The sequence below is a fragment of the Puntigrus tetrazona genome, chromosome 17, assembly GCF_018831695.1.
Source record: "Puntigrus tetrazona isolate hp1 chromosome 17, ASM1883169v1, whole genome shotgun sequence".
NCBI lineage: Eukaryota > Metazoa > Chordata > Actinopteri > Cypriniformes > Cyprinidae > Puntigrus > Puntigrus tetrazona.
The window spans coordinates 10,904,585-10,932,085 of NC_056715.1; the positions used below are offsets into that span (position 1 = coordinate 10,904,585).

The window sequence follows — 27,501 nt, forward strand, 5'->3', positions numbered from 1 at the left end:
CGAAGAATGACCAACCTGCATCCTAAACAAACAAATCCATACATTTGAACCAAAGGACACGGTTTGTTAGGGGCTGCGAGAGAAAGGCCAGAGCAGGGGTGTTCAATTTACAGGTTTGAAACTGTAGATTAATGCGGTCTCTGGGGAATCTATTATCAAGTGTACTCATACATGCAACAGTGACCGCCATCCGCCCTAAATCCAGCCACACCCTGTACCCAATTAGGCCTGTCCCTGGTGACTGGGCAAGAGGAGGGCCTGCCGAGGTCTGCCCCGTGCTAACGAGATGGGTGACAAGCGAGTCATTAGCGGCCTGTGACTGTAGAACTAGTGATGTGAGCCATTAGGGGACAGTATCCGTCCTCTTCAAGTCCCAACTGAACGCGAGCTCTGCTTCCACAGTCCCTGCCTGCCTCCGCAAGCCAATTAAAGTTGTTATTGGGAGACACAAAATAATTAAAGGTGCACTTTGTTGTTTTTTATTTGGGGTGCTGAGGGACCGCCCCTGGCAGTGTTGCAATATGTTTTCTGATGTTTGCTTTTCAATTTCCCAGTTAAGTATCAAAAATAAGCTCTGGCCAGCATAACGAAGAAGCGATTTCTCTTGCGAGGGTGTTGTAATCATGTCAGCTATTTACATACTGGCATGATCGCGTTTCGTCATGATGTTATGAAAACTAAACGTGCCAATTGTTGATAAATAGCCAGCTCTAATAGTTGCATTACACACCTATACACTACTATACAAGTTGTAATATTTGTATTTGTATTACGTTTAAGTAAAAGGTATATTAGTATATAAACGTGATTTATACAGTAAATTGTATATAATATATATCTTCATGTAGAAATATTGGTTATACTGTACATCTATCTATCTATCTATCTATCTATCTATCTATCTATCTATCTATCTATTTTTATGTTGCCTTCATGACAATGATATATATATATATATATATATATATATATATATATATATATATATATATATATATATATATATATAGCTGATTTATTATTTAGAATGCTTTCAATTCATTCATTCTTTCATTAATTAGTTAGTTAATTCATTAATTCACTCTTAACAACTAAAAAGCTATTTTGTTTTAATCTTTCGTTAGCACATGCAACCAATCCATTCCAGATTCCCCATAAACCAGTGTTTTGATTTCAGTTTTTGTTTGAACGTATGGATGTCCTCAGCACACCGCTCGGCTTCCACTGGGCATGTATAATAATTCATATAGATTTCAAAATGCTCTGCAGAGGGCTCTGTGACTCTACATCTGTTTTTCAAAGTAAACTTGTTTGTGAGCACATTTTCACTAGAGGATTCCCAAGGCCTCAAATTAAATGTCCCGTAGGTTCCAGAAGTAGACAAGAGACAGAGCAAGGAGAAGATACACATTATATGCACACACCTGCAAACAAACATGCATAAATCACAAACATCTTGCCACATCATTTCATCTGCACCCTAAAACAAATACGATGCAATCAGGAAATCAACTGTATAGCTAATTACAGTTATGTATCTGTCACCACAAGCACCTTTACAAGACCTTAAAGGGATAGTTCACCCAAAAGTTAATATTCTGTCATCACGTGTGAAAAAGTTGTCTATGTATATATATATATAGTGTTCATAAATGAAAGTCAGTTGGGTTTTGAAACATTATTCAGAATAACAGAGAAAATAATTCACACAAGATCATTAATAATTTAAAACATGTTCATATTAAAACAAAATGTGTATACAATTCATAATTTAATAGTACATTCACATCAAACATAAATAGCAGCATTTAATGCCCCAAATTTGATTTTACCCTCAGTATCTTTTCCACCAATCAATATGATGCAGTTAAACGCTGCACAAACACAATAGACTGAGTATGTTCAGGCCCAACCCAAAACACTTTACTTCACACATCTATCGGGGTATTGGCATTTACATACCCTGTTATATATGCTTCCTATTGTTATTTGAATTTCACCCAGCAAAACTACAACATTCTAAACAGGACCTTTTTGCAGAGTCCTCAGAAGTGTCATTACAGAAAAGGCGTCTTCGCTGTGGGGATTTAAATCGCTGCCAAAGTCACAATCACAATGAATATAAAACAAACAGAATCAGCCAACGAAATGAAGACTTTTCGCTCAAGTAGTCTCTCCAGATATTTAATATGCGTCCCTGCTGACCACATACTAAATAAACAAGATCTGCACAACAAATTTTGTGCTTGAACGACGAGCTGTCAGTGTCAATCTCACTTACAAACTCCCCCCCACCCCAAAAAAAACCCCAAAAAACAAAGTAATAGTTTATCATATGAAACGAACCGTTCGCATTAGCCACTGCATCATGAACCTGAGTATTAAGAAATAGCGCACGGTTTCGTGGGTAAGCAGGGAACAAATTGCAAATCATTTGAATTGTAAGTTTTGTTAGCTTTGAAGATGTCTGCAGAAAAGATAATGAATGGTAACAAAAGGTCAGTGAATGAAAGACTGAATGAGATTGAGCATACAGAGAGGGCACAGTGGCTGAAGAGGCCCACAAAAGATTGATGAGTGGCTCTTGTCAAACAATGGTTTCACATCAGACATGCTTATTTCCCTTTGATGCATCCGCTTTAACCCTTTGATTGCCATAACGAGTTTATTTCAGATCTGTGTGCACCCTATATTTGATGAGTGATGATTTTACATCGATACATATTACAGAGATAAAGAGTTAATCCTGAACTTTAAATTAAGCTGTTTTTAAAACTAATCAGATGCTTATGTTAATGCATGGCATGACGCAATGCATATAACCGGACGATAATATTGTGATATTTGGATGACAATATTACATCAATAAAATATTTTCATTAAGCTTTTTTGGATATGGTTCTATATTTAGTGTAAAATTATTCAGAATATATTAGGATCTATTTCTCGATTGGTGCTTGAACATTGATGTGTTGCACAATTACTTGGTCTAAGGTCGAATTTAGTTTGAAAGGACGGAAGTAAGAGTGTCTTAATGCACAGAATGCTTATTTTCTAGAGTATAGCTTTTATAAATATTTTGGATGATGTTTTAATTTTTTTTATTTATTTTCAGTTTAAATTTTAAACTGGTCAGGTCAAGTTTTTTCAAATTTTTCAAATTTTATTTTATTTTAATATTTAAAGTGACATTTTACACAATAATTTTCATTCTGTCATTAATTACACTTTCTGATGCGGTTCCAAACCCATAAGACCTTTGTTCTTCTTCAGAACACATATTAAGATATTTTTAAAGAAATGAGAAGTTTGTATGAGAACAGCAACCCGTCTACCAAGTTAAAGAAGCATGAAGGCTAGTAAGGATATTGTTAAAATAGTCCATCAGTGGTTAAACTGTAAATCTATGAAACTAAGACACAAAGAAAATCTAAATAATGCAAGCGTGTGGTGCTGCTTCTTGGTTTTCTTTGAGCACAAAAAGAATTCTTGTAGCTTCATAAAATTACAGTTTAACCTCTTATATCTTTTAATTGTATTGTAGAAATACGCATTTCTATAGACATAATTTGAGACATTATGCTCTGTGAAAAGCATTATAAAATATTATTACTACATAAGTTTCATGTATTTTTATTTCAGCTTTGATGATATTCAAATATTGAAGTTTGGATTTCCTCTTAGGCGCTAATTGATGATGGTCTTTTTTCTGTCTATACGGAAAATATACATTTACTGGAAATGAACTCTCATTTAGAGTTGGATGGAGTGCAATGCATCTTTAACCAAACCAAAGCACAACCTCTGCTGCCCCAAGATGCCACACCTGACACCAACCGTATCAGTCAAAACCTCCATGTCACAAAAAGGCTTGATGGAGCAGTCACTCCACTCTCCATAATTATAAATATAGACATTTTCCCTGTCAGTCAGATCAGCACTGAGGATGTAATGGGCGTTGAGTTAATTGCTGAGTGAGCCACAGCAAGAGAAAGAGAGAGAGAGAGAGAGCGCTGGGTACTAAACTGAAAACTGTCATTTCTGCCAAGCCCCTAATCATTTATTCTCCATTTTCGACCATGTTACTAAAACTCTTTCCCACTTATTACATAAATTGCAATTAGAAGTCATCATGACATGCTGCTGGGGGTCCTGACCTGTAATGGCTCCTAACACAGAGAAACCTTATTATCTGTCAAGAGGTGCTTTGGCATATGCCAGCGTTTTTTCGCTCTTTCTGTGTGACATGCTCCGATAATCTTTTGACTTCCTGTCTTCTGTAATTTAGACTTATTTAAGGAAGATTATTTTACAGGCTTATGAGTGGAATAATTTTAGTTCCTTTTGTCAAATGAGAAATTGCGTGTCATGAAGAGTTTACCGAGTCAAACAAGAATCGATGCGCATGGAAAGGTTAGCCACCTGGAACTGAAGCAGCATGCGAGATGTTGGCGTCACCTTAACAAAATACCGTGGCCGATCCTCGCGTCTTATTTCACAAAATCAACCAAAATTGTGCAAAGGGAAAGAAAAACACACAGTAATGAAGAACAATGAGTTATTGCGAAATGATTTGCATTGAAAAATTGCAATTCTGTCATCATTTACCCTTGTGTCGTGCCAAACCTTTATTATTTTCTTTGTTCTCTGGAACACAAAAGGAGATCATTTTGAAAACGTCTCTGTGTTTTTGTCCATATGATGAAAGTTAATGAGGTTCAGTGTTGTTTTGGACCTGACCAGCTTTGACTGTATGGACAAAACAGAGTCTTATAGGTTTGAAATGACACGAGGGCGAGAAAACGATGATAGAATTTTCTGTTTTGGTTCAACTATTCCCTTTAATTACATATATTAAATTACTCTAAAGGTTAGTGTTCCGGCAGCTAGTTATTTTAAAAAGGACATGGATTATTAATTATCGCAAACGGATCGTGATGAATCTGTCAGGCTGTGCAGCTGACTTGAAAAATGTGTTCACGGCGTACAGTACTGCCCATTCAAAACATTATATCTTAAGACAAAAATAAACAAATAAACGAATGACTTTTGTAGTCATTCATTTTGTTTTCATACGAAACTACTTTTGACAGCCAGCCAACAATATAGCTACAAATAACACTTCCTGTCGTGAAAGAAACCGACTGTAACAAATGTTGCCACAATCAACACATCATTTGTTTGGGGAATTTGTCTGCTCTCTGACAAAGCGGTAAGCCTGTGTGGGTCTAATTTGACCTAAAACAGGCAGTTATATTAGTGATCTCTCTAATTGAATGGAGTGATATTGGTGGCCTTCTGTATGGTACTACAGCAGTGATGAACACACAGTTGCTCTATGCGTGGGAGGCGAGCATCAGCTGGCCTCTCTCCTAGCAACTACAAGTCCTTGAGCCCTTCTGTTTACAAAATGCCGGCACACACAGAGGTGCACGAACACAGTTGGCCCACTCAAGCCTGGTCAGAGTTATTTGCATCCTAATGTTTAAGTTTCAATCTAAATAAAAGGCATTTTAATGAACCACTCAACTCTGTCTGGGAAAAAGCTACAACTGTTGTGCCCTTGTCAGTGAGAACACTGGGCTGCACTAGGATGAACACTATATATATGTGAGTGTGTGCATCTATACAATAGATACACGCACATACACATGTATGACCCTGGACCACAAAACCAGTCATAAGTAAGTAGCACGGGTATCAATAGCCTACAATACATTGTGGGTCAGAAATATTGATTTTTCTTGTATGCAAAAAATCGTTATGATATCAAGTAAATATAATTGTTAGCTTTGGGCAATGATTAATCGTGATTAGTCGCATCCAAAATAAAAGATTTTGTGAACTGAATATATGTGTGGGTATTGTGTGCATTTATCATGTGTATATAAAGACAAACACATACAGTATACATTTAGAAAATATTTACATGTATATATTTATTTTCATGTAATTAATTTTTTTCTTAAATATATACATGCATGTGTCTTTCAATATACATGATAAATCACAGTACACACGCATATATTTTGTACACAAAAACTTTTATTTTGGATATGGTTAATCGTGATTAATTGTTGCACAGCACTTTCATTTTATATTATAAGATATTTTGTAAATTTCTTAACATAAATATATTAAAAAATTTTTTTGATAAATGCATTGCTAAGAACTTCAGTTGGACAACGAAGATTTTCTCAATATTTAGTTTTTGCACCCTCTGATTCCAGATTTTCAAATTTCATCTCAGACGTATTGTCCTATCATAACAAACCATATATACATCAATGGAAAGCTTATTTTTTCAGAATTCATTGAAAATTCACCTTTATGATTGGTTTTGTGGTCCATTGTAGTCCCTTATGCACATCAAGGATGCATTTACGTGTTTATTTGCTCAAAAATAAAGTAAAAATACAAAATTTGTGAAATACTATTAAAACATTTTTCAAAATGCAATTTATTTCTGTAAAGTCAAACTGAATATCCAGAAGCCATTACTCCAGTCTTCAGTGTCACATGACATATGCTGATTTGGCGCTAAAGAAGCATTTATTATTATTGTCATTTTATTTCCAAAAACCTTGATACCATTCAATTGTTTTTATTAAGCATATGCACATTAACTAAGTCAAAGGTAGCAGTAAAACTTTTATAATTTAATGTAGATAAATATACACATACACAGGCTACATACATATTTTAAAAAATGTTTTCACAAAATAATAAGAAGCAAAAATGTGTAATGAGAATAACCATTATTACTAACTCACCAATAGCAATTCAGCAGCAAATCAGAATTTTTTTTAAAGAGAATCATTTTAATTTAATTTTAGCTCTGGACAAAAAACGTACACTTTCAGAGGGACTCGGGCTGAACGTGGGCAGGTAAAAACCACCCTAGCAACCCCCTAGCAACCAAACAGCAAGGCAAATAAAGCAAATCGCACAGATCTAGTTGTTTTAAACTACAGTCGTAAAGTGGCATTAGCCACATCTTTGCGTAATTCGAAAACGAAATATTCTAAAAGCTTCTTACACTGTTTGAAGGATGCCCCATATGGTTTTGCGGAAGTATTTTGGCGGAAACTATGGTTACCATGGCAATTTTTTTTTGTCAGCGCACCGACTCTATTCCACATAACCTGTAAACCAAAAATGTTCTTTTTATCTGCGTTTCAGAGTGTCAAGAAATAATCCAGAGCACAGAAACTTTGACATTCACATCCCCGTTCGCCATTGCAGCAGCATCTGAGCCTCCGTGATGAAGGAACCAGCCAGGAGGCGGTGTCTGATCAGAGCCCAACATTAAACATATCTGACGTCTATATCTCCATCATCATCATCATCATCATCGCCTCTCAATGTCCAAATAACTGTTTGCATTTCAGTGCCAGCGTTTTTTTTGCTCGAAATTCGTCTTTTTCGTCCGCTCGCCCGTTTGAACGTCTTTAGGGATCTGAAGTTTTGCCTCAGTTTGCGCAACCGGTGTGTGAACTCGATCCAGCAGCCCGATCCGATCGCTGTCCAGGCGTGATTGTGCGTTGACACCAGGGGATTCATATGAGCGCGCCTCCGGTGATCCGACCGCCGAGCCCCCTCCCGGGGTCGCAAGGCATTTCCTTCCAAATCCAGATCGGCTTGAGCCGGGAACCCGTGCTGCTGGACTCCGGCGAGTTCAGCCTGGCGCAGGTCCGAGAGATGGCATGCTCCATCGTGGACCAGAAGGTAACACTTTCCGTACGCCTCGTGTTTCGTTCGTTGCCGTTCACGTGAAAATACCACAACGTGAGCGTCGTGAATAACCAAAGAATCGACCGGAGTCCGGAGTTTGGAAACAAGTTTTACTTTGTAGACCGCTTACGCGTTTGGTGCTCAGAAAAGGTTTTGAGTTATACTTCGCGTGTGTACATCGCCTCTGTGTTTCAAGGCAGCGTCTGTTCAAACGTCTGCCTGGTGAGTTCTGTCCTTGAAGGTGTTTGTGTTTGTTTGGAAATACAGGCATACAGACGAGTTTTAAACTCTCAAAAGATGAAACTAGGATGGAGAAAATAATAGAAAATGGCGGCTAAAATGATATGCACTGTTAGTTTACTCAGCAGAAACACACTTGATGTGTAGCATCATTAAGTGTTCATCATTAAGTGTTCATCATTAAGTGTTCTGCATTGCATTTTCCATTGACAGCGGTGACGACACGGTGACGCTGGGCACTTATTGAACCAGTGAAGAGCTTGTACTAACACACAGCACTGCAGGCCTGTCTCTTCTACTCTACTGCATTCTTCCAAAACTATTCAGTGGATTATGGCCAGGGGTTTTATGCTTTGTTTGATGATGTTTGGGATATCCTACAGTACAAGTTTATGTTACACAGAGTCAGCATCGAGATTTATGTTGGCTTAACCGATGAAACGGTCGTATAACGTGGCCTTGAACTTATTTAAACCGTGCATTTTCAATATAACCATTTAAACAACCGGATTCGATGGATGGAAATTACTAATGAAACATGTATCTGCATTGTTGCTCTGAAGCTGTAACTTTTTCTTTGCCGTGAGATACCGTTTTGTCAAAATTACACTATGAATTAATTTAAATGAATAGTGACAGTAGCTTACATTATCAATAGCTTAAAACATATTTAGATATTAAATGTAGACTATATCCTTTAAAATAAAAAGTTCTTTATATTTTTATAAGTAAAAATGTAGCCTAAAAAAAGTTTACTAATTTTTCTCTAAATCCAGATGGAAATGGTTTCTGTAGCAACACTTTTTGCTCTTTTCTCCACTATAGTTGGATATAACATGTAACAAGATACTCAAACACTCAAATTAAGTTTCGGTGTCAAATTTTATATACATACATATATACAGTATATATATATATAGACATTCATTCAGTTACATAATGTTATATATTGTTTTTCATCCAAGTTAGAAGATGTGGAATATAATAAAAAGGTCATATGGACTATCTGAAGCTTAAAATCGCTTACTATATAGAAACTATAAATAACTAATCTTTTTTAATTTTTTATAAATATACTTAATGGCTTTGATTCAAACTTTTTTCGTGTCGTTTTATTGTGTTCGTAATGACATGAAAGTGACGACCTTTATGCAGCAAAAGAGCATATGAACTCACAAGTACTTACAATAATTCTTCCGCGCAGATTCACATTCTCCGAAATCGCATAACACAGTGATAACACAGCAGTCAGATTGTCACCGCAACCTAAAAGGCGCATACGATGACATCTGCACAGTTATTAATATCTTTTAGCAAATTGCGTATTCTGTTTTGTAAGCACCTGTGCTGTGACACATCACCAGAATGATACTAGCTCCATAAATATTACTCATTGCGCGCGTCTTACAAAGTTTGTGACGAGACAGGAGGTGTTGACAACAACATCATTTCCCACCATTATCAAACATTGTTTTCTTCCCAAAATCTCATTCCCTCCCTCGAGACTTCCTGGTTTATTCTGTGGCACAAAGTGCAGAGGTTGCAGTCTGTAGTGTTTTAAGACGTACAGGTGTTAAAATGCAGAGCAGTATTTTGATAAGCATAACAACAACAAGCATCATGTGACACTTAACAAGAAACACCTTTTTTTTTAGGCCTGACGTTGTCAGTGCGTGTTTTGGAAAATAGAAGTACTTGTTTAAATATATTTAGAAGGGAAAAAACGCGAATGAGAACAACAGATCTGCAACCTGAGCTCCTTCAACGCCTTGTATACACGTTCTCAGATGGGAAGGCTCTCCTGAGCATAAGCACTCAGAGCATTTAACACTTTAAATAGTTCTACGTGAGATGTTGAATAAGTGTGTATGAGGTGAAGGTGGCATTTCTCAAACAATTCGCTTACATTGTTTGGTTGTACTGTATGTGTTCGTAGGATGGAGGAAGTACGTTTAGTTTCGTACGTCTACCCACGGTATACTGTGCCGTTGTATGGGTGTTCATATCATACATGGAAAAGAATCAGACGACCCAGAGCTGTCACTCTGAGTCACACTTCATTTCCTTCTCTTTTATTGTTACATATAGGGTAAGTCTGATGTGTGACAACATATGTGTGACAACAGATGAATGTAATCCTAACAATAGAACTGTTCAGTTTGTTCATATGTTAATTCCCTGTTGTACTACAGGCAGAATTCATTCGTCTTTAAAGCAATAGTGACAATAAAACTTTGCCATCGTTTACTCATCCTCGTGTTGTTCCAAACCTGCATGTTTTTCTCTCTTCCGTGGAACACAAAAGCAGACATTTTAATAATGTACTCTTTTCCATGCAATTTCAATGAACGAGGATTTCAGCTTTCAAATGTCTAAAATATTCTAAAAGTAGTCAATGCAACGCCTATGCTGTATTTCATAGTTTCAGTTAGCTTCGTTAAAAAACTTGATGAATAGGTTTGATCGGTTTTGTGAGTTGGATCAAATGATGAATCAAAAATATTTTCATTAAAAGAACAATTAGTAATAATTGGACATCAATTGGAAATCATTTGCAGCTTTTTTTTTTTACATTTATTGGCGTCAAATGGTTCCATGAAGAACCTCAAAACTTTCCATTGTACCAAATGTTTTTATAGTGGAAAAAGATTAAAAAAGAACAAGAACTGTCCCTTTTTAGCCCTTATTTGTAATAATTCTGGTCAATGTTATTTTGTAACTTTTATTATACTAAATAGGGCAACAGGATATATATAAAATTATAAAATCACCTTTTTGTCACACAGAAATAAAGTATTAACAATTACAGAAGCTTCATTCAGGTAAACCGTATCTTTAAAGACAAGATGTTCTACACATAAGCTGGCCTTGGCAATCAACTTCAGTTAGTTACACCTTCATTTGGATTCTTTGCTTTGCTGCTTTGTTAGGATACAAGTCAAAGTCTGAGCCAAAAAGCAGTTTAAGTACAGCCGAGGATAACAAATGTCTCTTGAGCTGTACAGATCAAGGACCACCCTCAGTCAAATCCCAACAAGTCATGAAAGGTGGAGCAAGACTGCTTGACCATGAACCAACTTAAAGAGTGTGATAGGATTTCTGTCATAATACAGTGTGCAAAGCTTTCCAGCAAGCTAATGTGGTGATTATAAGTTTGTCAGTGCTGAGATTTATATAAATAAGTAGATTTATAGCTGAATATCTTTATATTTTCATTTTATAAACAGAACATGAAGATGTTTGCTGTAAGAAAAACCAGCAACTGCAAATCATGAAAGACAGAATAAAAATGCATCACAGATTTGATCATGTTGAAAGAATTAACATTCTGTCATCATTTACTCACCCTCATGTCATTCTAAACCTATATGAGTTTCTTTTTTTATGATGAACATAAAAGATTATGCTTTAAAAAATGGTGGTAATGGTTGATGGTCTTTATTGACTTCCATAGTATTTCTTTCCCAACAATAGAGGTCAGTAGGGACAACTATTTGGTTCTTCAAAAATCTATCTTCTGTTTGTTCAACATACATATCGTAATATGACATAAGTGTGAGTAAATTATAAAAATGAAAATATTTGAGGTGAACTATTCCTTTAAGACCACCAAGAATGATACCTAGACCTATAAAGGTAACTATGATAGCTTTTTTAGCACGCTGTGGTTCTGTTGCCTGCCGCTTTAAATGCACATGCTATTAAAAGCACAATGGATTATTCTGATTGGCTGACAGTGATCTTATTGTTTTTTAACCAGAAAAAATTGGTTTGGAAGTGATTCCAACAATATCGCTGCTCTGTGATATTATCGTCACAGTTGTGGTTTGGACTTCACTAAATCTTTTTTGTTGTTTTTGTATTTATCAACCTTGGTGTGAATGGCCTTTACACAATGATTCACAATTGCATTCTGGGAGATTTTATTTTAGATCTTATATTACATTAACTTATTTCATATACTTAGAATCATCTTTGATGAAATGATCAAGCTTTTCCAACTTAGAAGACAAGCACATGATATTTATAAAAGTGATTTTGAAAATACACTTTATATGAAATACAGGGTTTTAAAAAAAAAAAAAAATTATTATTTCAACAGAATCACTCCATATATTTACCATAAGGAGTACATAAAACTAGCAACAAAGGGCAGCATTATGACCTGTGGAGAAAGAAATGAAAACTCTTTACCACTTCTCTTCTTTCTCACATTGACAAAAGTCCTTAGTGCTATCAAGGGGCTGCCTAATAGACTGTGAATCCATTAGTGCTCTGGATTATCAGGCTTAATTAAAGTGATAGCGCCTTTGTTTGAAGTTTGCACCTTTTTGCATTACCGCTCCTCAAAGTGTTCTTATTAATCAGCGGGGCTGCCGCACTCTTCATGCTAAGCGCTAACCGATCCATTGCTCAGTCCATAGCATAGACACGGCTGGCAGATGAGCATGGCTGATGACGGCTGTGCAGAACAGCTACTTGTGTTTGACGAGTGATTTCACGTCAGCCTAATGCATCCATCATGGGTCTAAAATGTAAAAAAAAAAAAAAAAAAAAGATCATTGTTGTCGTGGAGCTATAGGTTTATTGACACACACAGAGTCTCTCTGCAAGCGGGCATGAAAGTGTTGCAGTCAAATAGGCTTTAAAAGCTGTAGATTTTAAGCAATTATACATTTACATTGCCTAAGACATTATATTTGAATTATCGATATTAGCTTATATGGTCATCTTCCCAGCACTGGTCTTTCTATGTGAGTCTTTCTAGTTGCTTGGCAACTGATTATGATTGCCTGTGAAGTACTTATCTGAGTGCCATTATGATGACGAGAGCCATGTGTGGTGGGGTCACGCACTCACACACACACACACACACACACACACACACACACAGGCACACACACACACTCCCACACCGGGGTGAGAGATGAGAGCTGCACATAGACCATTGTTGAGCAGCTGTTCTGGAGAGCATTCAAAGAGCTTTCATTACCATGAGATACATGACGGTGTGCATGTGTGCGTACGTGCGCGCTTACGTCTATTTTCGAAAACCGTGGCTTCATAGCGTCCCATTCATCTTGATTTTTCAACAATGTGTAGCGGCAATGCAAAGCACCCTTTGGTCCTTCAGCCAATCAGGTGGCTTGAATGGATGCTTGTTGTTGTATGTAATACTGTGGCTCTGGCAAAATAGTCTTTGTGAGTTATGGTGCACCTATATGGAGCTCAGGGTTTTAATAGCATTTATTGAGATATGGACTGCCACGCGCGGCAACATGGAAATACGATGGAGAGTTAACAAAGAAACTTGTTAATTGCTTTCAGTAATGAAGTAAACACTGCATATTGCAGTAATTGAAATGACTAAAAATATGTAGTGTTTGTCTCAGTGTCAATGCCGTTTACTGGGAGGTTACATCATTTTCATGGGTGTTCAGGCAGGGTTTGGAAAACACAATTATCTCTTCAGGAGAACCAAGCACAAACACAGTCATGTAATGTTTTTTTTTAGTTTGTACATCCAAGTTACTGAAAAAAGCCCTATAACAAGGTACGCTTGAGTCACTTCGAGTTGAACCTTAAAGCATCACCATGAACTTTACAGATCAAGTGTCTGATTTATTTAAGCATTAAGCACTTTTTGTTTGTTTTACTGATATATGTATGTAAAAGGTGAAATATCCTTTGACATTTTTTGGGTCAGCGATGTGAAAAATGGATCAAAAGTGGCAGTAAAGACATTTAGAATGTTGCAAAATTCAATTAACATAAACACTGTTCTTTTTAACTTTCTATTCATTGTCGAATCCTGGAAAACGTATTAAAGTTTGACAAAAATATTTTTTCATTTTAGTGTTTGAATATGGTAATGCTAATTCAGTTTTTTTCCATCACATAAAAATATTACTTTAATAGGAATTGTTATTTTAAAATGTAATACTATTTCACAATATTACTGCTTTTAATGTATTTATGATCAAATAAATGATAAATTTTACCTTACCTATTTTTTAGCCTGCCTATATTTATCTGTACACTATTTCAGAGTGTAAAATATGTTATTACTTGTAATTAATAGTTAACCTTACATTTTCTTTTTTGTGGACATACTTATTGACCCTCTTAATAAAACATGCTTTTGCAACAAGTTAAAAGCAATGAATTTTAATTAAATGGCTTTCATAATCTCCTTTACTCTTCATATTTAAACCAAATGAAGTTAATGCCACCTTCAATAAAAAAAGTCACTTTTAATCTAATCGGGACTTTAAATGTTGTTAATTTCATATGAAAGCGGTACAGTGATTGAAGAAGCACACAAACGCTTGGCTTACATATTGTTTCATGATTGTTGCACCTCATGCTGTGTGAGGTAGTCCAGTTCACCATATCATAGGCAAAATATCAAAATTATGAAGTCAATTTAGAGGTGCACCACCCGCTAAGCCTGTCATGTTATTTTAATGATCTGCTGTAGCACCTCAAAGCCCAACAGAACTTGCGCTGTCTCCAGCCGAGTGCACTTTGCCAAGGGTTAGTTAGTGGGCATGTCGGCACCGAGGAAGAGAGCTGTAAAATACTCACTAATAAAGTGTGAACATACAGCTATTAAGGTGACAATGAGAATCTTAGCAGTCCTAAAAGAGAGCTGTAATTAGATACAGTCTTATAGTGTCGTTCATCCAGATGATTCTCCACAGGATTAAGCACATGTAAATGTACAGTATGTGAGTGAGAACTTAATGTTGAGCTTTGAATTGAGACATAAAGCTCCTTACCATCTCAATAATTAGCTTGATGCTTTTTTTTTAATTGGCTCTTTGCTCATTTTTTGGCCTATGCAAATTCTAGTTATTAGAAATCATCAGTATAGATTTGATTAAATGGCAAGTTCAAACAAAAAATGAAATTCTGTCATCATTTACTAACCTCATGTTGTTCCAGACCTATATGACTTTCTTTCTTCCTTCTTTGGAACCGGAAATATTTTTGAAGGACATTTTTTGCACATGCAGTAAAGTAAACTTTTATTGTGTGGAAAATAACATTTTTGGATAAACTACCTCAAACATACTTGTGTATATATTAATATGATGTGATATGACCTTGTCTGTAACATCTTGACGCAGCAGCAATGTCTTTTGCAGAACACACAGATGGTTGTTTTCTTGTGTGTGTGTGTGTGTGTGTGTAGGGTGTATAAATAGAGGAGCAGTGCTCCAATAGTATTGATCAGTGGTTGTTACAGCACAGCCAGCAGCTCCTAACCTGCAGACTACACATGGCTCGGACAGACTGATTGACTGATGGTGGTTGGGGTTCATGCTGTCTAAGCTCATTGACTGGCTCTCTCTGAAGTCTAGTGTGTTTGGTTTTCTGGTAGATGTACAAAGCCATGTACTTTACAGCTCGCTATCTAATATGATACATTTCCACTCAGATGTTTTGAACTGTGAAACGCTTTATACAGGAACTGCTCTTATGTTGAGTACATGGATTATTGGATTGATTCGGTTTGTGTAAACCCTCTGTTAAATGCTTATTTTCCACGAGTCAATGCGAAACGAAGCCACTATTCATTCACTATTTGGTGCTCGAGAAATATTTCTTTTCATTATAAATGCCAAAAACAACTGGACAGCTTAATATTTTTGTTATTATTTTCCTCAAGATTTGTTGATGAATAAAAGTATTTATTTGAACTAGTTTTCCTTACTTTTTATTTTAAGGTGTAATTATACACTGAGTACTGAGTAATATTAATTAACTACATGCACTCACTATAAGTGTAGGGTTAGGGTTAGGATAAGGGTTTGGTTTAGGGTTACTTTTATGTAATTATGCATTATTTACTGTTATTATAACAGTAAGTACTTGTAACGTGTAACAACGACACCTTAAAATGAAGTGTTACCTAAAATATCTTTTGTAGTAATAGTCTTTACTGTCATTGTTGATCAATTTAATGCATCGTGAATTAACTTATTAAATGATTTAACTGAAATGCACACTTTGTTTTGTATTAATGAAATGTTTTTTTTACTGCATGTTTACCTGTTTGCAGTGTAATAATACATGGATCTGTAAATAGTTCTGTAAATTTTAAATTGAATTTGTTGAACTTTATGTTATGACGCAATTAGCTCCTTTATTTGCTGTCACACATCACAAACACATTGCTTTGTAGTTTAAAAGGTTTTTTGCACTTTGTTATTCTTCCATTTATATTACACAATGTTTCATGAAATTGAAGAAAGTAGATTTCTGTGTTGCGTATATGTCTTAGTGTTTTTTAGTGATCACCGAAACCGGTTACCAGCCTTCTTAAAAATATAGCAGCTATAATATCTGTAGTATTTAGCAATTTTATTTCAAGAGAACGCTGCTATTCCTTAAACAGCCTATATGTTTGCGCTGTCCTCCATTGGTGCATCGGTGACAGCGTTCTTAAATATTAGATAGTCGTCAGCCACATTTTTAAAACATGTTTTGGAAAGCATAATATTGCAAATTATATTTCTCAGTACAAAGCGTTCTCCCTTCTGGCACATTCATACAGTTTCTCACAGCAAACTTCACTGCCAAAGTTACAACAGTGTTAAGTTCATTACACTTCACCCAACCACTCTGAATTTACTTATGGTGAAACTAATGAAATAAATCAAGTTGAAACTCGGAGGACTCCTCTGGAAGTGCCAGAAATGACTGTGACGAGTCAAATGGAAGAAAACAATAATGATTAAATCATTTTTGCAGTGAATAAGAAAATGTTTCATAGTAATGCATCTGCTTATCGTGTATATAGTTATGCCAAATATAAGAAACGAGCATTTGAGCCAAAACAATGTGGTGCAACATTTGACTCACTCGTGCTTTTGCACGCAATGGCTCACAGCACCACAAGGAAACAAACCACACTGCTCTACTGACTTTGGTACAGTGTGAACAGCTATTTCTCCTCTGCTCATAGCCTCTTGGTTATTTATCGTCCTCAAAACTGATTACAAGACGACAGTCTGTGCGTCACTGGTGTCTGTTCTTCTACTGGCATGGATTTCGTAGCCTAATATAGTTAGACATCACTGCATATGCGCTGCTGTTGTCATTGTCATCTTTGTTGCTGATAGCTCACAGCTCTAGTCTGCGATCCTCACAGCAATTTATACATGTTTTGAAGTAAAGTGTCACATAAACCGCCCTGATTTTTATATTAAGTTGATATTTTTTTTGTTGTAAACATGCGTGACACACAAATCACTGGGCCGCTCTTATACATGACAGTATTTGGTTTAGCCTTACATATACACTGCATCCAAATATGCCTATCTCTACTATATGCAACTTTTTTTTATTTTATTGTAACTTGAATGTGTGAGGCTGCTATGTCTATACCGTTTCTGGTTATTTTTACTGTACGAAACCGGTTGTAATACTACTTGATATTGCACACTGCTGTTACTTAGCATTTCATGGTAGTTTATTGTTGCAATTCTAAACACATTGTTTGTAGTGAAAATAGTTTTACTGTTTAGTGCACTTTGGTATTGTTTCTTATTATATAGCGGTATAGACCATGTTTCAATTATTATGCAATTATACAATTAAATATGATAATATAAAATGTGACTGGCATTTAAAAATCCATTCACACAGCTGTCATGTTCTAGCTGGAGCAGTGAAAATAACTAACTAACCAATGCAGTCACAGAGAGGGATTTTCTGCTGATGACTGGACACTGAGGGAATCGGTGCGAAACTCATCAAAACTATTTAAATACAGCTACACAAATCAGAACTTAGTTTAGAAATGCACTAGATAAGAACATCCTGATCAAACCCACCAGATCCCATAAAAAAGTAAGGTTCACGAATCCAGTAAAAATAAATAATAAAATGTACTGTTTGCATAGGAATACAAAGTAGTCGCTAAGGGAGTTTATTTCAGTAAAAAATTTGCTTTTTTATCTACTAGTTTGTTATTCAGTTTCATTATATTTATTAGAGTGAGGCCCTGTAGAGTAAATTACATTGTATTGTCAGCAAACTGAGCGCCAGTCACAGAGCTGGTCAAAATTAACAAAGCTTATTGGCGAGATAAAATGTTATTATCCAATTTTAATGGCAAATAAGCTTCGAAATTTAGTTAATTTAATACAGTATAATATGGCATAGTAGGAATTGTCCTTCATTGTCACAGTTGTACTCAGAGTTATTCAAATGCTTGGTAAATATGATCAAAGAAGGCTGTGAAAATAAGTCTAAATGATCCGTTTGATCATTCATTCAAAACCTTTAACTGCAAGTAAAAAAAAAAAAATGATAAAAGCCACATTATTTATGAGGGTTTAAGAAAAATCCTTCATCCAATAACGAACTCCAGCATATTCGGTTGTCAGACATGACAGGCTTCTATAGTCAGATGAAACATTTGCTTTTTAACAGCAAACTCTGAAGATGGTTTTGGTGCACACAGGGATAAATAGTAGTACCTCATGTGTACAATGAATGCTGGATCTTTAATGTTGTTGCCTCAGAGATCCTGGATATTTTGTTCAGACAGATGGCAACATGCATTCAAGGTTGGATCTTCCAACAGGACAATGATCCATAACCAAATATAAAAATATAAATCAAAATTGGTCACTGAGATCAAACTCTGACCTGAGCCACATAGAAAAGGAGTGTGGTAAACTGAAGAACATAAGCGCCAATGTGGAGCTAGAAGTCCGAAAGGTCTGGAGTGATTCTGGATGAATGAATGTTTTAGGATCTCGTCAGATGTTCTGTGTTTCTATCAGGCATTACGGGTGCAGATTTAGAACTGCCGTCTTGGCAAAAGGAGGTTTCACAAAGTATTGAAATAAAGGTATGATTACTTTCGACCAAAAAAACATTGCTTCATGATGAGACTCCAATGAAAGGTTCTATTTTTGTATATTTAAAATAAAAAAAGATTACTGATGCAGACAGATTTTTTATAGCCTTCTTTGATCTTATTTACCAAGGTTATGAATAATTCTGAGCACAACTCTACATCCTCCAACAAAGCAATTACCAGGTGGTCACTCTAACACAATGCCTACACATCAGACAGACAGACTATTTTATTACTAATCATTACCTTCAACAAGAAAACACAACCAAAACAAAAGGTAAAAGTGGGCTGCAGTATGCAAAATGTACTGCTGTCCTAAAATGCAAATCAGTGAAGAGAACTTAGACCGCAAGTCATATGACATTGACAGCATGACAGATACAGTATGTCCATATTTCACGTCCATATCACACTACACATATTCACACTATATAAAACATACTTTTAAGAGGTCACGGAAGCTAATTATTTAAATATAGTGTGATTACAAATGGAGTTATAATTTGTTTTTGCATGCATTTGGCTGAAAGTAGTTAATATCAATGCAAAGGTTAATTGATTGCTAATCATCCAACACATCCACGTGCACATTCACTGCGTGCTTAAAAGTATTTATACATGCTAAAGCGTAATTGTAATAGCTGTAATTCAATATGTATTTTATATGTAATATAATGCATGTCTCCCAATATTACAACAGGTTGATATCATTAGTTTGAGTAATTAAAGGGCTAAGGTTCTTTAGGATGTCAAAGCGGTGCTGGGAGGAAGGAACGGCGGTTTAGCGTTAAGAGCAGGGCATTGAGCCTGGTACGGCGTAGGCGAGAGGGGGTTGACAGTTGGAAAGGATGATTCACTCCTTACGAGCTTTCAGAGCGCTCACAGGCTCGCTCTTTCTCTCTGCCCGTCCATCTTTTTTTTTCCTCTCTCAATATACCTGCCTTTTTCGGCACACACAAGTGCTCGCTCCACCCTGACAACCAGCTTCAGCAACCAGTTGTTTAAAAGGAAGACAACATCCAAATTGATGTTCTTCTCGCCGCTCTAGCCTGTCATCTATAAAACACATACAGAGAGATGGCAGAAAATGACAGTCATGAAAGACCATCAAGCAAGGGGGTCTGGGCAGCTCTCTAAGAGGCAATAACATAGAGCTATTGTCAGAGGATTCCACCGATCAGAGCCAGACATCTCCCAAGGGGTTAATGACAAGGATCGGTGTGTCTTCGGCTTTGATGGCTCAGACATGCAGCAGATATATGTGCATCCATTTGTGCCAAACAAATGAATAGTGCTCAATCAGGAAAGAGCCTTGGGTGTCCGCTGCCATGACAACCCACACTGTTACAGTGAGGCTGCTGTCATGGTGACCTCAAAAGCACACTTGCCTCTGTGTATCTTCATTGTGTAGCACTCATTAGAGCTAGACAAGAGGGGAAGGAATCTGCACAATTAAACCCCCAAAAGAAAACGTGAAAACAGATACTCCGTCAAACTGAATCGAACACGCGTCGCAATGTCGTGAGAATAGCGGAGGAGAGTCTGTGTGTGGGGCTCGAATCGAATTTCCACGCATCGGTTTGGAATGCGTGCTTGCGGTGGTATGCTTTTAAAAGGCGAGTCTACCGCCTCAGTGAATGATACGCTAACAGCGCGTTTTGGTGCAGGGTACATCTTGTGTGGGCGTTCAGAGGTGAGCTCCTCTGCCGGGTTGCTAAACAATGATAGAGTCATCGCTGTTTTCTCCAAACCAGTGCTCTGGTTAGAAGCGAGCTTGAAACATTTGCACCGATCAGATGCTCTTTAGAGGCTCCGACTGTAAAATGGCACACTTAGAATTGTGAATAAATGTGACACGGCTATTCGACAGGATTTGGGAACAAGGCGAATGATTAGTGTTCAATCTGTTAACCTGTAGCCTGATAATCATCATATGCTTTCACGGTCTGTTAGCATCCAGATATGTTGGATGGAGTCGTTTTGTAATCCCGCAGTTTCTTTCTCAACGTTAGTCACTGCTGTTCGGTGTCTCTATTTAGAAATTGGATTTTCTCCACGTTCGTTCACTTCCTTTTCAGCTCCGTGCCATACTTTGCTCTCTGTAGATGCCTCTTCAGAAATCTCATTCGGAGCGGCTTCCTGAATCTTTGTAGGTTTATATGCATACAGGAATATCAGGCACATACGTGCTCTCAGCTGCATTTTTGCAAAGCCAGAAAAGTGTTTATGAAGTGTCAAAGGAATTTAATCAGGAAAAGGTTGAACAAAATTGAGCATTTGAGAGCTAGCCGACTATAAATTAATGGAATTTGAATTGAATTGGACAGAACACACATGAAGTTAAAATGGAATGGCAAGAATAGGAATGGATCAGAATGAATAAAAAATTCAAAAATTGTGTAAAAATGTATATATATTGTATAATTATATTATATAAGAAAACAATATTTATTCTTATATGATAAAATATTATATTAATATTATAACATATTGGATTTTAATTCTACTTCTGATGTGACTAAAATATCAATAGCAACACACATATACACAACATAACATAAACATAACATAAACTATTAATATTTTTTTTAAATATAGAAATGCCTGTGTGTGTATTCAATATACATAAACATACACCGCACACACATTATGTACCCAAAAGTGTTTATTCTGGATGCAGTTAATCATGATTAATGGTTGCCTAGCACTAATAAACAGTATATATAAAACATTTTATACACACACATTTTCTTTATATGCATATATGTATGTGTGTGTATGTTTGCGTGTGCTGATACTCAACACTCAGCTATCTACTAGTATACTAGAGATATATACTAGTACAGTTTGCATGTGTGACCTTCTAGAATAATGTCAACGTAAATGCATTGTCCAAATACAAGTTAATTTGCGACAGCCAGGGTAGTTTTTATTTGGGATCTTTTTGTTTGTGGTGTAATAAAATGCCAAATAGCTTGGATGTGAGTACCCTTTGTGAATTGTGTAGGTTTGAATTGCCATTACATGCAGGCCTTCTCTGCAGTGTTGCTGCAACTCAACCCAGCAGGGATCAATAGGGAATGAGGCTAGTGAGCCATTTCCCCAGCGGTCTACACGGGTCAGTCAATATGTTGCTCTCTTCTTTTGACATTGAATTGATTGTGAGGCTGCTGTTCGTAAAACTGTTTAGGAGCAGTCAAAAAGAGAGAAAAAAGGAAAAAAAGGAAAAGCATTTAACGCTATAAATCAGTCTTTGTCAGTCAGGTTTGTCCCATGAGCATCATAATGTGGTTTCTGAGTACTTTTAGTAGCTGAATGAAAAGCTTCAGGTATGAGAAATGTTATCTGTAATTTGAATATGTGGGCAGGGCTTTTAGACGCATTATATGTCTGGCATCAATAGACAAGCAATTCATGTAAGCTAACCATCATAAACTACACGCCACCCACTCAATGTAGCCTTTACTCTGTAGAAACATCTGACAGACATCATTTTTCTTCCATCACAGTTCCCAGAATGTGGCTTCTATGGCATGTATGACAAGATTCTTCTCTTCCGTCATGATCCAAACTCAGAGAACATCCTGCAGTTGGTGAGGTGTGCAGCTGAAATTATGGAAGGGGACCTGGTGGAAGTGGTCCTGTCAGGTGAGTGGCACATTCCCCAGGCGCAGATGTACATCCATCGTCTTCTAATTCGTGGCATAACATGTTGTTTTATAGATCAGTTACACAAGACACTGCAACTTTGCTGCAATACCCGCCAAAGTTTTCTGCAGTCTGCCACACACACCAGAGTGCGATTCCTGTGTCATTTCTGACTGTTTTTTTGTCCCTCCTTTTTCCACTCTGGAAAAGTTGATGCGCATCCAAGTTTTGATGCCGCACCCGGTGTGAAAACCGGAGTTGCTTTGCTGAGGAAGCGATGGAGGTATCGCATTTGACACTGCTAAAGTGTTTCTACAAACACTTGGCAGGCCTTCCCCTCCCATCCTCCCCCTCTCCTCCCTGTGCTATGTCAGGTAATTGAGTGAAGTCTATTCTGACGAGATAAAGCGGGGTCTGACACCTCCTTTTCCCCCAGCCTCTCTTCCAGGTCTGGTGCGTTTCTCTGTACATGTGCATGTCTGTGACAGGATGAATCAGGTGATTAACACACCCAGATGCACACATTCTCATAGATGAGCCTTTGGGATCCCTCAGTAACACTTCTCAATGACACACTTGACAGCTGCTTTCACTGTAAAGTAACACAGAAGAGTTTTACAACTGTCACCAAAGTAAGGTCAACGGTTATTAATTATGACACCCCCTGAGGTCCCCCTGAGATTGTCACGTCACTTTTCTCGAAGGGTATCATTTCACTGGCCACTGACGCAAAGTAAGTCAATGGTCCAGCTAATAGTTTTCCTTTTCTAATTAAGAAAACTTATTATTTTAAAGCACTTTTAAAGCTTAAATTAATTCTTCGATAGCAATAAATCTGGTTTTTGCTCACCATATGGTTTTCAAAGCAAAAGTTGTATGCTTTGTAATTGGCCTGAATCTGAAAAAAGGCGCAACGAGCGGGCCAATAAATGCTGATCTCTCGGATTATCACTTTGACAGTATCTCCTGCAGCAATTAAAAAGAGCAGCATTTCATGAAAATATGACCTACGCTTTTCTCTGCTGGGTCTCTACCCAGTCTGTTGCGGTCCTTAAAGTCTGCTTGAAGTCTATTTTCTGCTGGATAAATTTAGAGTAACCACGGGTTGGCTTCACTGAAGCATGCTGACAGGATGTTTGGCTGTGCCTAGATCAACATAATTGCAACCCAGAAAATGCGTGAAGATACAAGCGCCATACAGAACGTGTGGGATTCGTAACCATACGCGAATATCGATTAAGGAGCATGCAGAAAATTAAGTGATCTGCCTTTACTGTCTCGGAGAGGAATCGCAGGCCAGAGCGTGTTGGGCCAGAAAACATCCAATTTCCACCGGCAGCAAAAGAAAAAAATGACGGCAGAAAGAAGTATTTGCATTAAGTCAACTCAGGATGCCTTTTCAGCATCATACTCATTTCCCTGAAGCATTTAATGACAGTTTACAGGTAGTTCAACTTGCAAACATATCTTGGCCTTTAAACAAAAGGCAAAACAATAATTTGAATGAATTGAGGTAATTTAGCTGCAGAATGGCTAATCAGAATGTATTCTACTTGAGCGTTCTAGGGGAAGCCATGTTGGAGAGGAGGCAACATGAGCGTGTTGAGGCAGGCAGTTCTCCCGCTGCGCTCGCCACTCAGCCGCTATTGGTCCTGTCAACATGCAGCCAACAAGAGCCAATCAAAACACTCCAACCACCCCAAATGCTTCCCTTTCATAGTACAATTTGCAAATATAAATAAAGCTGGGTTTGTTTGGAAGAGTTTGTATGGCAATTAAATTTCCTCATATCTCTGGATTTCGTTCTGTTTTGTAAGATTACGCTGTGCTGCATGAATTATTATTTTTAGAGGTCATGCTTCGAAGGGAAATATATGGTGCAGAGATGTCGTGCGGCTTTTAATCGGCTTCTTTGTTGTATTTTAAAGCTCTCAAACACTCACAATGAGTTCTTAATTAATTAGTGCTTGACCACAGGCCCCTCTAAAGGGACCACCATCTCTAGCCCATTAACCCTGACAGACACACGGTCTGCCCATCTGATTAGAATTAGGCAAGGCCAGAGAGCCTGCTGCCCAGGCCTTGCGGCAGTTCTGTGGAGACAGGAAAAGCGTGCCAGACTGGCCATTGATAGATTGGATTTGGCCCACCCTCTCATCCATCTGTACCCCAAAGATACACATGCCTTGTGGGAGCTCGAAAGAGGACGGTTCATAAAATAAAGATATAACTCCCTCTGCAACATTTGTTTGCCTTTTTAATCATGACATGTTTACTCAGTGCTGCTGGGATTAAGAGCGAAGCAAATTCCCTCATGAAGTCGAAAGTCCAAATAATGCAAACAAAAAGTGTGCTTATTTATGTGAGTTGTTATGGGCAAACAACTTTAATTATGATTTTAAGTTGTAAATTGGAAATTAAGTGCTTGGGATGATCTATGACTCACTTCACTTGAACAACCACAATTACGCGCAAATAACAGATGTTGCGGAGTTTAAAGTTGTCAAAACCTGACGTCTCTCTCATCAGGTACTGCACATCCTTTAATGAATTGCCAAGGATTTACATTGATGTTTTTAGCAGATGCGTTTTTTCCAAAGTGCATTCAAACAAAAAGCACAGCTAATGCTAATTGTGAGTATCAGGACAGTTAGCTGAGAATACATAAAAAAAAACCTAATATGAGGTAATTTGATCAATTTTAATGTTGTCATTGTGAGGTGTAATTGTGGTTGTTAAAGTGAAGTGAGTCATGGATCATCAAGTGTTGCAGATTTACACAGATAATGAGAAACCCTGAAACCATCACATATTAAGAGACAAAAGACTCACCATTTTCAGTTTGCTTGAATGTCAAACAGTTAATCAGTAACTGTTAAAATAAGTGAAAGGATAGTATTTGGAGTAAAAGCCTACATGCTGTTGGGGGTAAAGTGACATTGTTATTTTGAATAAGTATGTTACTTAAATGTGTCTCAATCCTCTCTCTTAAGCTTCTTTCAGTGCAAATTATGTTTCTCCCCAAAAATAATTATAATCATTTTTTTAAATATATTTATTCTACTATTAGTGTGCCCTAGAGCATGACACAGGGGTCATTCCTGTTATTTAGTAAAAATGCTAGTTTTGTAATTTAAGGATGTATTTCTATGAAAGTGTGCAGCTCATACGCTGTGGTCAAGCTCAGGCACTTTATTAATTATAGTGTGATTATTTGCTTATTAGCTGGGTGCCATACAGCGTGGAAATAGAGAGCTAAAATTAGAAAGGAGAGTTAGCTTACAAGAGGGTTTCAACCTAATTTAATCTTTGATTAATTTTATACAGTTTATTTAGCTCTTCTTTTTTTGTGTAATTTTGTAAAAAAAAGGATGGAATGTTTTATATTGGGCACAGGAAAAATGTGAAAAATTAAAACGAAGACAAATTTCCCATATCTTGAATAAATCAAGCTGTTTCATGCCGAAACTTGAAAAAGCTTGATTTTTCAACATATCAAAACAAAAGCAGTGAATTGTTTACAGTCGTATAATTGTGATAAATAAAAACTAGCTAATATGACTTCTCTCAGCCAAACTGTGTATTACAGCATATTATATGATGGGGACATTCAAATATACTTGATCACAGACAACACAGTGTCGCCCTGAAGAGAAAGGCGCTGTATTTGCTCTGCTGGAAGTTACTTTATAAATGTACATGTCGCTTTTGTGTGTTTTGTTTCAAACTTTCAGCCTCAGCTACTGTGGAGGACTTTCAGATCAGACCTCACGCCCTGTTCGTCCACTCATATCGAGCTCCGGCATTCTGCGATCACTGTGGAGAGATGCTGTGGGGTTTAGTGAGGCAGGGACTTAAGTGCGAAGGTAAACGTCTAAACATTGCACTTCTGTCAGCGGTAGAGTCAGACCACCACGTGATGGCCTTGTGCTGCTGTCTTTGCACCAGGCTGCGGGCTGAACTACCACAAACGCTGTGCCTTTAAAATCCCAAACAACTGCAGCGGCATCCGTAAACGACGACTATCTAACGTGTCCCTCACCGGCCTGACCAACACTCGATCTGTGTCCGCTGAACCGTCTCCAAGCACCTCCGATGAAGCTTTACTGGTGAGTCTGATGACAAAATTAGATCAAATGCTCCCCTTCAGTTACAAAATAGAATAAGTGTTCAAATATAAAATGCAAATCCTATAAATCTTACAAATAACAACGGTTTGTCGTAATAATCAGTTGATAGACTTGGTCCCCGTTTGTTCGCCCTATGCTAGTGCTGCACGCTTGTCCTGTTTATTAACACTACTCATTCTCTGTCTGTCTCTTCTTACCTCTCCCCACACATCCCTTTATTCCTGCCCAGTCTCCTGTCAGTCCTAGCATGGAGGTAGGCCCTAACTAATTCAGCTTTAACTAACCACGTCATGATATATTGTCTGTCACAAACCCCCTGTTCTACGCAGTATGAAAAAAACGTAAAAGGAAATGTGTTTGATCATTTGTTTTGAAGCGTAATTCATGTCAGACTTAGACCTCTTTTCTTCAAGAGGTTAAGACATGACACTAGAAATGTTGTGGTACACATGTAGAGTTTGTTTAAAGAAAACTGTTAATCGGCTGTTGACAGCAGAATCAAACATCTGTTAACTGCTCTCTAATCTGCTCCCTACACCTAGACAGGTTACAGCAAATGAACTGCATCTGTACTTTAGCTTGAACTGAGCTCTACGATGCCTTACTTTCCACGTGAATCTACTTAAGGCCTTTGGTGAAGTGTACAACATGGCAACAGGAAGCTATTGATCATTTTCTTTCTTTAGAGCACATTGAATAGTTGATTATGCACACCTGCGTGATGTCAGATCTATTCACAACAGGTGGTAAGACATCTGCATCTTTGCCAATCAGCAGCACATTAAAGATCAGCTTGATGAGAAAGTTGTTGTTCTGAGTTGATGCAAATTCATCAAAGCTCAGCATATACAACAATCTCCCTCAGCGTGA

At 37.2% G+C, this 27,501-nt stretch overlaps 1 protein-coding gene across 2 annotated transcripts in view; it reads left to right on the forward strand.

The window, feature by feature from the left end:
- The first annotated feature begins 6,521 nt into the window (after positions 1-6,521).
- prkd1 (protein kinase D1) overlaps positions 6,522-27,501 on the forward strand; it is a 33,630-nt gene continuing 12,650 nt past the window's right edge. Inside the window, exons 1-5 of one of the 2 annotated variants that reach the window (XM_043263847.1) lie at positions 6,522-7,728; positions 22,363-22,501; positions 26,236-26,367; positions 26,450-26,610; positions 26,861-26,884. In XM_043263847.1, coding sequence (XP_043119782.1) covers positions 7,564-7,728; positions 22,363-22,501; positions 26,236-26,367; positions 26,450-26,610; positions 26,861-26,884 — 621 coding nt within the window. In that variant the 5' untranslated portion in view covers positions 6,522-7,563. The remainder of the gene's footprint in view (positions 7,729-22,362; positions 22,502-26,235; positions 26,368-26,449; positions 26,611-26,860; positions 26,885-27,501) is intronic. The other variant, XM_043263848.1, reaches the window with a different exon arrangement.